At 43.9% G+C, this 15,508-nt stretch overlaps 1 protein-coding gene across 1 annotated transcript in view; it reads left to right on the top strand.

Annotated features, from left to right (window-relative positions):
- Positions 1–15,508, top strand: part of CYTH4 (cytohesin 4) — a 38,967-nt gene that overhangs the window by 5,698 nt on the left and 17,761 nt on the right. Inside the window, exons 2-5 of the mRNA XM_083400830.1 lie at positions 6,292–6,374; positions 8,220–8,284; positions 10,545–10,611; positions 14,571–14,689. Coding sequence (XP_083256956.1) covers positions 6,292–6,374; positions 8,220–8,284; positions 10,545–10,611; positions 14,571–14,689 — 334 coding nt within the window. The remainder of the gene's footprint in view (positions 1–6,291; positions 6,375–8,219; positions 8,285–10,544; positions 10,612–14,570; positions 14,690–15,508) is intronic.

The following is a 15,508-nucleotide window of genomic DNA, read 5'->3' as shown; positions in this document are numbered from 1 at the left end:
GATGGGGCTTGAAACCATCACTCTGAGATGAAGGATCTCGGGCTCTACCAACTGAGCCACTGCAGAGCAATGGTACAAATATTGTGGGACTCCACCTCTGCTAAGTCCAAGCAAGCATGGTTTTCGGTCACTGTTGGAAGCAGGATGTTAAATCAGATGGACTTTGGGGTTCATCCACAAGGATTCTCCTTTTGTTCTTGTATATGCCACACACCAGTGAGCCCCCACCATGATGCTACTGAGAGGTCCTTGGCTAGTGCCAACCTGGACCCCTACCCAGCACTGCTGCTGCTGCTTGAAGTGTCTCATTCCACCTCCCCAGGGTTGATGGAAGACACAGTTTGACCACAACTGGAGATCTATGGGGTTTCTACCCTGCTGTATAGGATTGCAGCCTCTGCATAGCAACCGTGAGCTGCTGTATTTGGAATCAATTTCCTTCGGAAGTTCACCAGTTCAAAGAATCCTGGAACGCCTTCATCCGCTGGAACAAGCCTCAGGCCTCCCAGGAGCAGCTTGGTTATCTTGATCTTTTAATTGCTATCTCTTGGGCTCTCATTTGAGAACTTTATTTAATTTCAGCCCCATGACTTTGAATGTTTCCAGAGCTTCCTACAGCCTCTGGTTCTGGTCTCCTCAGATCAAAATGCCATCTGTGAAAAGCTTGGTGCTCTGGATATCTTCAGAAACATGCCATTTACCCTCACTGAGCAGACAGCTCTGCAGAACGCCTCTCAAAGAGGAATTTGCAGAAAGAATATCTCTGAAGTAGGAAGTTGAAAGTACCCATCAGGGCACGTTCTGTGTCCAAGGGCACTTTGACAAAACACAAGGGAGATATCGAAAGGTGGAAAAATACTCAGCTTCTTAAATGTTTCTTCTTGCACTGGCTGTGGAAAATCCCACCAACTTGGGCACATCAAGGTACTGGTGCAATGTTCCACCTTCTATTTATCCATTTTGACCATCTACACTGCTGCCTCTTTTTCCTGCTATCAGGTGCTTCAGTAGTCTGCCGGATCATTCTTGTCTGAAACCCTGGAGGGATGCCAGTTGGTGCAGACAACATTGAGCTAGGTGGACTTGGTATAAGGCAGCTTTCTATGCTCTTTACTTTTCTGTTTCACAGCTAGAATCCAGAGGCTGGTACAATTTGGCTTTGCCAGTTCCATGGATAGTTTCCCTTGTGCCCTAGAACAGGAGTGAGGAATCTGTGGTCAGGGACGATGGCACTTCCAAGTTAAGTGCTTATAACAGTAATAGGAAACCTGTGGTCCTCTATGTGTTTTTGGACTCAAACTCCCATCAACCCCAGCCAACGTTGCCAGTTGTAAAGGATGATGGGAGTTGTAGTTTGACAATAACTGGAAGGCTGTAGTTCCTCACCTCTGTCCTACAATAATGTTTGGGACAGCAATCCTATACCCGCTCACCACTGGACCTGAACCCCACTGAACTCAGTAGGACTTACTTCTGAAGTCTTTTTGCAATTAACAAGACCTCAGCATCCATTTAATCAATGAAGTCTTTTGCTTTCATTTGGACTTATGCACATTTAACCTGGATTGTATGCTAGGAATGAATCCTCTGTTCTGTCTAGCAAGTGTGTGGGCTCTGTGCCATTGAAATCAGTGGGACTTTGCATCCTATGCTCTCTTTTTAAGAAGTAAGCCCCACTGAATATGTGGGACTAAAAGCTGAGCAAACAAATATAGGATCAGGCTGTACAAAATATTTAGTGCAGGTGAGTTCCGGCACCTCTTTTCCTAGAAAAATAACACTGCATAAGCCCCTCATATTATCCTCACAGCAGCCCCATGAGGTCCTTTCATCTGAAAGATAGTGACTAGCCCAGGGTCATGCAGTGAATTTCACACATAACTGGGGATTTAAACTCTCCCAAGTTCTAGTTTAATACTCTAACCTGGTACGCTTCACAATGCATGGCCCATGGTCAGGGATGATGGAAGCTGGATTCCTTCTGGAAGGCACCAGCTTGGAGAAAGCATGTTGGCTCTCATTATTCACCTTGCTCATCTGAGGATGAGTATCTAACTTTGCAGAAGTGCTGCTTGCCTCCAGGTGATGGGTTAACGACACAGAGCTGTTGTATCCTTAAGGGTCTCTATGAAGAACGTCTGATAGCTACATGCCTCCTTCCTGTCCATCCCAGCAGTGCAAAGGTGATGTGATGGCCTCACCCCCGGAGCACAGCTGAAACTCAGCTTATGTTTATCGCACTAAAATGTGACTGATAGTGTTAGTTAAAGTGGAAACTGTGCACATAGTTGTGTGACTGGTCCCCGAATGCAGTTGAATGGTAATAACCAGGAATGTATGAGGGTGGGACTTTACTTGAGTGGGTCAAACCCACATACTAAGGAACATGCATGACTAGGCTCCTTATTCCTACCTCTGCACCTCAAAATCTAGGTCATTGCTTCCCCTTTTCTGACCATATATTTAGCAATGGTATTGCACATGCACTGCAGCATAGATAAAGAGTTTCCAGGACAAAATGGGTGGGACTTCCCTTTTTTGTCCAGACATGAGAAAATAAGATAAAAATAAAAGAATGGTTTACCACAGACTAGTGGCTGTGTTTGGAAAGAAAACACAGGACTCAGCTATACAGTTGCAAATGAAACATTTTAAGTGTGTTTTAAGTGCAATATACAATGTGATACTAAATGGCAGTGGCGAGCGTTATGGAAAATTCAATGTACAGTGGTACCTTGAGTTAAGTACTCAATTCGTTCTGGAGGTCCGTACTTAACCTGAAACTGTTCTTAACCTGAAGACCACTTTAGCTAATGGGGCCTCCTGCTGCTGCCACGCCACCAGAGCACAATTTCTGTTCTCACCCTGAAGCAAAGTTCTTAACCTGAAGCACTATTTCTGGGTTAGCGGAGTCTGTAACCTGAAGCGTATGTAACCCAAGGTACCACTGTATTTTTAAAAATGTTTTTTTAAAAAAGCATTTTCAGAATGCTTTTTATATGTTTGTAGATTCCACCACAATGTGTGAAAAGCATAAGGAGCCAAAATCAGTCCATAAGGGAGGGGGACTCCAAAATGCAAGGCTGGGCATAAACCTTTGTTAGGACCAAGCAAAATGTCATGAAACTGAGGTGAGCTTTCAGACTCTCTAGAATTCTTCAGCAGTCAGGCTGTTACCTAAAACAGGAGGAGGAGGGGAAATAATAAAGCAAAAAGCTACAAAAATTAGGCTGGATGTTGTGGCCATGAGGTCAGTTCCAATATGGGCTTTGCAAGCTGAATATGCCCCTGCCAGGTATTACAGGTATCAGATTACACCTCTAGGATTGTGGAATAAAGAAGCAATGACTGTTCCCCATTTCCAAGAACAGCCCTGCGTCTTAATCAAAATACCGGTTCCTGTTAGGTACAACATATGAAGTATGTTTTCAATGTCAGCTTGAAAAATAAAATGAACAGAGGACTCCAACGTGGTTTAAAATGTATCATGATATTGGATGCCTCCAGACTTGCATTACTTTGCAGAGGGACTCAAGAGGACACCAGGGCATCAGGTTTTGCACAATTAAAGGGCTCTGTTGCCCTAGTGCAACAAATCCACTTTAAGACAAAAGTGGGCTTTTGGCTGTTTGAAAAGTGACAGCATTGAAAAGCAAGGGATGAACAAAAGATGAATGGGAAGATGCATACACAACCCACAGTAACACACATAACCACCCTGCAAACAAATTGGAATAAATGCTCATTAAAGACTAGAGCCAATACTTTTGCCTAAGCTTTGTGCAAGCAAGTCAGGATAAAGGCTCAATAAATACAGGTAGGTAGCCGTGTTGGTCTGATGCAGTTGAAATAAATAAATAAATAGATGATAGATAGATAGATAGATAGATAGATAGATAGATAGACAGATGATAGATAGATAGTCCAGTAGCACCTTAGAGCACCTTCAGATACACTGAAACAAAAGTCACCAGACCCTTATATATAGTGGGAGAGTGGGGTGGGGTTTTTCTCAGAAGGGTGGTGGGAGATGGGTGTTTGACTCAATGGGCATGATAAACCTGTTGACGACTGTTAACGACTGCAATTAGTCCTACAGGAGAAAACAAGGGATAGTATGAGATGACCAAAAATAGCTTTAGCATATGTAATGAGACAAGAATCCAATATCTCTTCTGTTTCAGTGTATCTGACGAAGTGTGCATGCACATGAAAGCTTATACCCAGAACAAACTTAGTTGGTTTCTAAGGTGCTACTGGACTATCTATCTATCTATCTCTATCTATCTATCTATCTATCTATCTATCTATCTATCTATCTATCATCTATCTATCTATCTATCTATCTATCTATCTATTTACTTCGGCTCAATAAATAAGTTGCCTGGAGGAGTCCTTTTATAATACTTTTTTTTTTTTTTTTTGCTATCACCATCTAAAGAAATTAGCATTTGCTGCAGTTTAACAGTTACCCCCAAATCTGTCATCTGAAAAGAAGGGTACCTCAGTCTGTCTAATGGTGCAGCTATTCCTGATTCCCACAAGGAGAATAAATATTGTGATTTCTCAAAACTGTTGAATTCAGAGTCCATTCTGAATACCCAGTTCCATTTTTACAAACGCTGCAGCCTTCAGAGAAAGAATCTTGATGCTGCTGACATTTATTTTCAGCTACCGCAACAGCTTCCCATTTATTGTCAGAATCTTGCTGAGTGCTCTGAGTAATCTTTATTTAACTATGGAGCTGCTGGCCCCCAGACCGCTACTTCTTCTTCTTTTTGGTCTGTAGTGAATCATTCTGTGGTTTTCTCATCTCTGACATCACCCGCCCAGTTTCCTAAGAATAAAAGAGGAACTACGAACAACCTAGAGTAACATCTATGTGTAGCCACTGGTTGATAAATAGCAAGGCCTCCTCTGCCCCTTTAAAAACCACCAGACACCTTAGCTGCCACCACCGCTCCTTAAAAATAGGAGTCAGGGTATGCAAGCCCACTCAAGGGGGCATTCCACCAAAGATCTAATGTAAATGTTAGGATCTGGAATGCTTTTGCACTGGGTGTGAATTTGTAATTGTTTGTTAATTTCAGCAAAATATTTATCTGATTTGGATTCTTCCCACTCCAGGATGCTTTGGAAGGAAATTATGGACTTGGTAATATTTTGGGAGCGATACTTCTAGTAGTTTGGAGAGAGGGTCATGGGGAGAATTTTAGGGCAACAATCCCTATGTGTGTTTTTAGTCCTTTTGGCTTGTATTTACCTCATAAACCATAACATGGGCCCTGCTGGATCAAACCAAAGACCCAACTAGTCCAGCATGCTGTTTTCTCAATTACCAACCAAGATACCTGTGGGATGTCTACAAGCCGGACATGAGCACCATACATTCTTCCCACTTGTGTTCCCCAGCAACCACCTCTGATACTGGTAGGGATGTTTCCATCATGGTTTGTAGATACTGATTGCCTGATACTCCATGGATTGGCCTAATCCCCCTTTTAAAGCTATCCAAGTTCATGAGCATCACACTCTCTTGTGTAGCGAACTCCATAGTTTAAGAACGCAGGGCACTTTCAAGTCCCCAAACCGGTTTAAACCACTGTGCCTCTTGGGCTTGCTGATCAGAAGGTCGGCGGTTCGAATCCCCATGACGGGGTGAGCTCCCATTGCTTGGTTCCAGCTCCTGCCACCCTAGCAGTTCGAAAGCACGCCAGTGCAAGTAGATAAATAGGTACCGTTCCGGTGGGAAGGTAAAGAGCATTTCCATACGCTGCTCTGCTTTCGGTGTTCCGTTGCACCAGAAGTGGCTTAGTCATGCTGGCCACATGACCCGGAAAAACTGTCTGCAGACAAACACACGGGCCCCTTGACCTGTAAAGCAAGATGAGCGCCGCAACCCCAGAGTTGTCTGCGACTGGACTTAACTGTCAGGGGTCCTTTACCTTTACCTTTTGTGGGAACAACACATGAAGGACCAGGTCTGAGAAAATGTAGGTGGTCTAGATGTTCGTATCAGACAAGGAGTGGTGAGACCTGGGTTGAAATCACCACTAAGCCATGAAGCTCATTCAATGGTCTTGGGTCGACTGCTGATTCTACCCCAAAGAGAAGTTATTACGATAAAATGGGTTTGTGTGTTTCCAAGAGAACCTTGTATGCTGAGTTGTTCAGAAGACGAGCAGCTCAAAAATGTGCAGGTCAAAAAACAGCCATGTTCTCTTCTGGATCATATCCTTGACATTCAGAGCACTCTCAAGTGGGAGTAAAAAAAGATTATTTTTCTTTCAGGCACATCAGATTTAAATGAAACCGAGGAAGCTGAGCTACAGACCATCAAAAAGCACAAGGAAGAGCTGCTGGCAGACATCCAGGTGGGCACCACCCTAAGGGCAGTTAGGCCAAGTCTTCCTCAACCTGGTGTTAGACTACAACTCCCATCAGCCCCAGCCTGCATGGCGAATGGAATGGGATGATATGAACTGTAGTCCAACATCGTCTTCAGGTTGGCAGTGGCTGCAGCATTGCCAGAATTATGACTATTGCTGGGAAGGGTCCAAACACAAGAAGCTGCCTTATTCTAAGACAGACCACCATTGGTCCATGTAGCTCATTATTTTTGATGTTGCTTGGTGGTGACCCTCTAGCATTTTAGACACGAGTCTTTTCCAACTGTACCTGAAGATGCTGGAGATTGAATCTAGGACCTTTTGCATGTAAAGCATGGGCTCTGCCACTGAGCTATGGCCAGGGCAGGCCCTCTCATGAGGCCAGGTGAAGCAACCACCTCAGGCAGCAGGATCCATGGGGGCAGCGGATCCCAATATAGATCTTTCTTCCCCCTTTCCATGGAGGCGCAAGTTACAGAAACAGCCAAGGCGACATTTTCCCACCTTCGCCGCATCAAGCAGTTGGTCCCAACCTGGCCACAGTGATCCATGCGACAGTCATCTCCAGGCTTGACTACTGTAATTCACGCTGCGCGGGGCTGCCCTTGAAGCTGACCCAGAAACTCCAGAGGGTGCAGAATGCTGCAGCGAGGCTCCTCATGGGGTCTCTGCCATGGGAGCATATTCACCCAGTGCTTTTCAAACTGCACTGGCTCCAGGTGGAGTACAGGGTCAGATTTAAGGTGCTGCTTTTGAGCTTTAAAGCCCTTCACAGCCTAGGACCCTTGTACCTATGGGACCGCCTCTCCCGGTATGCCCCATGGAGAGCCTCAAGGTCCATAAATAGCAACACTCTAGTGGTCCCGGGCCCTAAGGAAGTTAGATTGGCTTCAACCAGAGCCAGGGCCTTTTCAACTCTGGCTTCGGCCTGGTGGAACGTTCTGCCTCATGAGACCAGAGCCCTGCAGGATCTGATGATGATGATGATGATGATCATAATCATAGATGCAGCCCCAGGGAAAGAGTCCCAGACTTGTTGCTAGAAGACTTGTGACCAACCATCTCTATTCAGTCTCTGGCTCGCAATGTATCTTAAATTTTTTTATTGATTTGCTACCAAATCAATTATATTTTTGATTTGCTTTATATTTTTTATTGATTTGCTACCAAAAAAGGGTGCAAACATAACAAAAAGAAAGAAAATGAAGAATAAAAAAATATAAGCCGTAGTCTGGAAGGACAAAACCCCATAGATATAATGCTACTCCAAAGGGACAAAAAAATAGTTTAACCGTCAGTCATCTCCTTACAGGGAGCTCTGGGAATTGTACCTCTGTGAAGGGAATAGGTGGTCTCCGAACAACTCTCAGCACCCACAACAAACTCTAGCTCCTAGAATTCTTTGGCTGAAGCTACAAGTGCTTAAAAAGTATGGTGTGAATGTGGTCTCAATCTCCCTCTGCAGATGTTATTCATCTGTAAAATGGGAATAACCACAGCAACCTTCCCCTAATGGCTGCCTCAAGGATAAAGATTGTACAGCAGTTACTAGGACTGAATCCACAGCAAACAATTTCTGGGGAAACTACTAAATGTTTTAGCCACTTGATGGACAGCTGACTTTAAAAACAAACCAGCGGTATGGGTTCCCTTCAGACGGGAGCGAAGTGACTGGAACAAGCCCCAAGTCTATTTTAGTAACCAAGCGTAACTGGTCTTTACTTCCTTTTCACACGTCAGACTTCTGCAGTGAATAACTATTCTGTGTGCTGTTCTTTCTTCTCTCACCCCTCCCCTCCCCTCATTCTCTCTCTTTTCTCTCATTTATAGAGGCTAAAAGATGAGATTGCAGAAGTGTTTGAAGAGATAGATCGTTTCCAGCAAACACAAACAAGGTGAGGAGCCAGGGATGCTTCACAAGGAGGAGCGATGGGAAACTTCTGGCTCTCTAGATATGTAGGACTCCAACTCCCATAAGCCTTAGTTAGAATGATCAATGATCAGGGATGATGGGAGTGGTGGTCCCGACCAAGTTAAGTGTTTATAGCTTTATGGGAGACCCTATATTTCCTGGTTAGCTGATAACTAACCCATGTTCTCTGAATACCAGGTGTATGATGCTCTCTCTTTGTGTTCTTCTGAAAGAGAACCTAATCTGCTGTACAAATTTCTCTATATTTGAAAAAAAAATATTGATGGGCTCATGTGTTGCAGGTAACAAAGAAAGGAACCGAGTTAAACATTATTTAACCATGGCGTATTCATTTCACCAACATTCCCAGCAATGATCTGTGAACCATGTTTATTTCCCAGCATCTCCCAATAAACAGATTTTCTTTAATTTCCAAAACAAGATGCCTAACCTCTAAGTCAGGGTTGAGCCCCCTACTTTTGACTTCCACTGCATTTTGGACTATGAGCCTGAACTGCTTTGAACTGGGTATCACTCGGAAATAACATTTCATATAATCTTTACTCCGTTACATCATAAACAGAAAATATCAACCGTAGTATCTTTAGCAACTGATCAGCTAGGTTTCCTCTGAATCTGTTATCAGCACCATATGTCCCTGTGAGTCTAAGAATGTGCTATAAGTGTAGTTGTGGCACTGCCAGAAAAATTGCCAACTAAAACAAAGCAAAAAGCGTTTAAGAATATAAACAAAAAGCATGAGACTAAAGAATAAATCTATCCCGTGTGAATAAATCTATCCCATGTTTTAAACATATACTATTTTGAAAGTTGGCATAGAAGAATGTGTACAGTATATACAAAAATCTAGATGATTTACGCTGGAAATGTCTAACCAGGTTCAGGAACACCCAAGATGCCACCATAAGAATTCTAAAAAAGGAGTGCAAATGCATTAAAATGAATCTATATATCCCTAATATTCATAGCAAATTCTTGGAAAGCCTGATGTGAGATAACTATGCTGTCTTGCATGGGGCAAACAATAAAAGAGATATACATGCCAGTCTTTAGAACAATGGTCTTCAACCCTGGGTCCCCAGATGTTGTTGTACTGCACCTCACATCATCAGTCCAAGTGGCTGAAGGTTATGGGAACTGTAGTCCAACAACATCTGGGAACCCAGGGTTGAAGAACACTTTAGAGCAGAACATGGTTAGCAGACCCTTGCAATGTTAGCTACTGCTCATTTACATCCAAGTCAATGAGGTTGAAATGCCATGACTCCAAGTCTCAGTAAAGTGCGAGGGCTTGAGTGGATGGTCTCTTGAATGGCCCATCTTAAGGGAAATACATTTTAAAAGACATCTGAAGGGATATTTTTAGTGTGTGATGTTGTATTGTGCTTTTACTATTTTACTATTTTTTGCTGGGAGCTGTCAAGACTGGCTGGGGCAACTCAGATGGAATCTACACACATATAAAAAAAGTTCTGAAAATGCTTTTTTAAAAAGCGCTTTAAAAATAATAATAATACATTGAATTTTCCATAAGGAAATTTCACCATCTAGTGTCACATTGTATATTGCACTTAAAACACACTTAAAACATGTGTAGCTTACAGTGGAGTCCCCAGTAAGATGGGTGGCACATAAATAACAATAGTTGTTGTTGTTAGGTGAATGGGGAAGCTGTCCATTCAAAGGAATGGCCCATTCAAATGTGCATTATAATATGTTGGCCCTGCTGAAAAGCTACACATTGTAACGTTGGTGGGGGTAGCCAATGCTGTCATGTGTATTAATTATTGTTCAGAATGGGCCAAAGTACATGTCACATGTGAAAACATGTAACAGTAACTGATGGTCTCCCCCACTCCACACCTTTGGATGAAAAGCTGTTGTAGGAGGAAAGAACTGGGAGCAGAGAAACAGTGGAGGGTGCCTAACCCTTTCCCTATGGGTGGTTCCCCTCATTCAAGTTGCTGCTTCCCAGAGCATACACACAAATGCCCACCATGATGTAGGATCCCATGATCTGGCTCAGGCTGGAGGAAGGTGAGCCATAAATGGGTTCAGTGGCAAAATGGTTGAGCATCTCCTGACCGAGCCAGAATTGAGGAGAGATTTGGATTATTTTGCTGGGTAGCCAGCAAGCAGCCAGGAGGAAAAGTCTAAAAGTCATAGGCTGCTCTTCTTCAATCTGTTCCATATTTAATCAGATCTCATCTTGGTTTTTGCAGCAAGCTGGTCCAGAGGGATAAAGAAATGTGCGTTGGACGGAAGAAATTTAACATGGACCCTACTAAGGTCAGGTCAGGTCTATGTGTATTTGTACTGTATAAGTGAAGATGGACTATTACATGTAAAATTCAAGACATGCCATGTAAAATTCAAGATCTGGAGTTTTCGTTTAAAAAGAAACAAGTTTCTAGTCGCTAAGGTTGCAAAGCTTTTGTTTTTAAAGAACAGAGTAGGCACAGGCCTGCAGAAGACTCATCAGTGCAGCTCCTAAATCCTATTCAGATGTCCTCTCACGTGACTTTACAATCACCTGGAAGGAAGGTGGGGCCGTCGCATCCTCAATTCCTACTGCCTATAAACATTTTGCGGGGAGGGAGTCACATTTGTTGTATGCACAACAGTTGTTGTATGCACCTACGGTGCTGCTGTGATCTGGATAGACAGTATCCAGGTCCATGTGTGGAGACACAACAGTGCTCTTAGTTCAGTGGAGGCAGCCCCACCCTTCACCGCCATGTGATTCTTAATCACATAAGCAAATGTCCAAGTGCTTGGAGAACCTTTTGGATATATATTCAGTTAAGCCTTACTTCTCCAAAGACGGCCAGCAGTTAAGCTAAAAGATATGTGCCATTTCAGAAATTGTTAATGAAGGCAACGCAGACAGTTTTCAATAGGAGATGACACCAACAGAGAAGGCATCTCACAATCATGGCTCTTAGATGGTGTGGCTACTTGGAGTCTGTCACAATCTTGACAGCAGAAAAGGTGGAGTCCAAGAGGGAGAAAGGTTGTTTTCTGCTGCTCCAGAGAAGCGGACACGGAGCAATGGATCCAAACTACAAGAAAGAAGATTCCACCTAAACATTAGGAAGAACTTCCTGACAGTAAGAGCTGTTCAACAGTGGAATTTGCTGCCAAGGAGTGTGGTGGAGTCTCCTTCTTTGGAGGTCTTTAAGCAGAGGCTTGACAACCATATGTCAGGAGTGCTCTGATGGTGTTTCCTGCTTGGCAGGGGGTTGGACTCGATGGCCCTTGTGGTCTCTTCCAACTCTATGATTCTATGATTCTAAGAACAAAGGAAGTCCCTTTCACTGAGTCAGACCATTGCTCCGGCTAGCTCCATGTCGTCTACACATTGTGGCCTGCTTAATGCCAGCTCAGTCCACAATAAAACAACTCTCATCCACAATTTGATGGTGGGTGAGGTGGCTGATCCTGTGTAAATCTCAGACACCTGGACTGCTGACCTTGCCCAGCTTTTCCCACCTGGGTATTCAGTGCAGCACCAGTCAAGGTTGGTTGGAGTGTGGCAATGATCCATTGAAACCCCATAGTTCTCCCCAAGAGGCAGGCTTGCTGTTGGTGTCGGGAGGCAGAGACGGAACAGACTGTCACTATATTCAAGCAGGATTTGGTCACACATCAGATTGGGTAGCTAAACTCGATTTGGAGCTCTTGTGCAATAAATCCACTTCCAAAATAATCAAAATGTCATTTGCGATAAGGAAAGTGACAGGAAAACGCACAGGGACAAATGGCATTTGTTTGATGCAACGAGGTCTCTGACCTCCCCGCAAACCAATCAGAATGAATGCTCAATAGAGATGCAAACAGGAAATTCAGAATGAAGAGGGACAATTAGGAAGGACTGAAAAATCAGCAACAAGAGGCAGAACAGAACTATTGTAAGAATTCTTCTTCACCGGGAATATATGACACCCATCCTCAGTTCTTCTCTTTGGAATTGAATGAAAATGTTCTAAGGACTCCCAGAGCACTATCACCTCCCTTCTAGTCCAACCCCAACCAATGTTGCAACAGCCAAAAATGGAGAGGCTGTGTAGCATAGTGGTTAGAGCGCCAGACCAGGAAGACCAGGGCTCAAATCCTCACTTGGCCGTTAAGCTCCCTGGTGATCTTGGGCCTTTCACTACCTCACAGGGTTGTTGTGAGGATTAATGAGGAGACGTAGAGCCATGTATACCACCTTGAGCTCTTTTGAGAAAAAGGTGAGCTAGAAATGCACCCTAAATAAATAAATAAATAAATAAATAAATAAATGTCACCTTAGAAAGAAGATGGGAACATTAAAAAGAGACCTGGAGTGTCTCGCTCCTCTGGGTGGTTCATGCAGCATCTACTTTAGAAAGAAAACAAAAAAGCAACAATAAAAGTATTTGCAGCCCTCTTAACCGGGAGATCTTTCAGCTCTTGGTCTTGCGCCATCTTTCTACAACAAACCCACCTTTAGCCCAGCAAGAGAGAGACCTGCAAGGAAAGTTGATGATGCCCAAGCCCAGAACTCACCCTGGCTGGACTGAAGAGAATTGAAGTTGTGTCTGCTCTTATCTCTTCTTTCTTTGGCCTAATTACATCTGTGCAGTCTATCAGCCCGAACCCAGTCTTCACTGCACTTCCTGCCAAACCGTTTCTTTCAAAATACTCCCAACTTAATTACTCCCCTCTTACTGTCAGTGCTGCAGAAGCTCCACAATTAAGCAGTAGCCAAGCCTCAGCAGAGCAGCAGATACACTAGTGGGGAAAGGCATCTCTGCGGTGTAGTGGATGGGAAATGTCAGGAAGTGCAGCCCATGTCCTTTGAAAGCAGCGATGTTAACTGCTAGAGCTCCACAGTAAACAATGGGACTTCCTTGCTCCTAAAAATGAATGAGGCAATAATGAGGCTTTCAAGTTTGACTGTTGTTTGTGACCTGTTAGCTTTGAGGAAGTTAGGGAACCATGCCAGCATACTAATATATGCCTGCCAGCTGATTGTAATAAATTGGGTTTTGTGCTCTGTGTGTCTGTAATGGATTAACACAAAACCTTCAGTTTTTGGACTCTATAGTGGTACCTCGGGTTAAGAACTTAATTCGTTCTGGAGGTCTGTTCTTAACCTGAAACTGTTCTTAACCTGAGGTACCACTTTAGTTAATGGGGCCTCCCACTGCTGCTGTGCCACCGCGGCTCGATTTCTGTTCTCATCCTGAAGCAAAGTTCTTAACCTGAGGTGCTATTTCTGAGTTAGCGGAGTCTGTACCCTGAAGCATCTGTAACCCAAGGTACCACTGTACTTTTGGCCATGGATTAGGGAGCTGTATTGATGAGCTTCTGCACTTCAAAGTTAACCATTCCAATAGTGGGCATATTCTATGCTACCATGTTAGGGTTAACTGCTTCTGATAACTGTGGCACTAAAATACAGTTGAAATTATTCTGGAGGCACATAAGGAATGTTGATTAGGGTTGAGGCTCTTTTCTTTTGCCCTGTTGGCATCGCTGATCACATAGGTATTGCAGGTTTTGAAGCACTGCAACTACAAACCAGCAGAACCTGTTTACAGTATCAGTGGCGTAGCGTGGGTTGTCAGCACCCGGGGCAAGGCAAGTAATTTGCGCCCCCTAACCCGGGGCAAGGCAAGTAATTTGCGCCCCCCCCCGCTGCACTGTCCCTCCCCCAGATAGTCCCTCTCTCTCTCTCCGCACCGCACCGCACGCCTGGCACCCTCCCCTCCACAGTGGGCGGCGACCCGGTGGCTTGGATCAGATTCGCACAGCCAGCACTGCAGTGAGAGAGAGTGAGTGAGCCAGGTAGGGGCAGAGAGCTGCGAGTGCGAGTGCGCCCCCCCAGATGTTGTGCCCGGTGCGCCCGGCCCCCCCTGCACCCTCCACGCTACGCCACTGTACAGTATTTGACTAGAGAATGATGTCCAAAACAAATTACCATTCTTCCTTCATCACATAAGAGTCACTATAAATATATATATATAAAGCACAGCACCTATATTTAATTCCAATAAAGTATCCAGTGCAAGGAGTATAAACCCAGTGACAAATTGGAAACAGCTGAATGAATTTAACAAAATGAAAGTGCAAGAAGGATGTTGCATGGGCAAAGAGAATTTTAGAGAGCTGGTACCAGGCAGGTAAGGTATACATTTTTGCATATAAGCAGTATATAAATGTGTATTATTGCTATTATTGACTCCTTCATGATAATCAAGTCTGCTTTTCACAAACAGGGCATCCAGTATCTGATTGAACACAAAATACTGTCATCAAATGTGGAAGAAATTGCCAAATTCCTTTACAAAGGAGAAGGCCTCAACAAGACAGCCATTGGAGATTACTTGGGAGAAAGGTGAATACTCTTTCTCTCTCTCTCTTTTCCCCATGTAACCATTTTCTCTCATTTCCCCCACTGCAATAAATAAATATGAGTGGTGGAAAACAATTTCAAGTAGACAAATATTTCATTATTTTCATAATACTTCATTATTTAAAAATGTTCTTTTCTTATATTTATATCCACCTTTCTTCCATTCTGAAATACAAAGAAGTGTACCGACAGTTCCCAGGCTGTCGCTGTATCCAAGTGGCGCTGTGGTCTAAACCACTGAGCCTCTTGGGCTTGCCGATCAGAAGATTGGCGATTCGAATCCGCACAATGGGTGAGCTCCTGTTGCTCTGTCCCAGCTCCTGCCAACCTAGCAGTTCGAAAGCAGGCCAGTGCAAGTAGATAAATAAGTACCACTGTGGCAGGAAGGTAAACAGCATTTCTGTGCACTCTGGTTTCCGTCAGGGTGTTCCATTGTGCCAGAAGCGGTTTAGTCCTGCTGGCCACATGATCAGGAAAGCTGTCTGTGGACAAACACCGGCTCCCTTGGCCTGAAAGAGAGATGAGCGCCACAACCCCACAGTCACCTTTGACTGGACTTAACCACCCAGGGGACCTTTACCTTTACCTTTACCAAGGACTATAAGATAGTAGTTCTCTCTTGAGTCCCATATGCCTTCGGAACAAGCTGCTTGCCATGATGGTTGTGTGCTCTTTCCACTGTCAGAGGCAGTGCAACAAATTCACGATATATATTTTGCAGTTAGTTGAGTGATGGGGAAATGTTTGAAAAGTGTGGGATGAACAAATTGTTAATGAGAAAATGTCTTAACACCCCACAAA

The sequence above is a fragment of the Podarcis tiliguerta genome, assembly GCF_965153285.1.
Source record: "Podarcis tiliguerta genome assembly, chromosome: 10".
NCBI classification, from domain to species: domain Eukaryota; kingdom Metazoa; phylum Chordata; class Lepidosauria; order Squamata; family Lacertidae; genus Podarcis; species Podarcis tiliguerta.
Note: the sequence above shows the minus strand (reverse complement) of the source record. Positions and strands in the feature narration are given on the sequence as shown.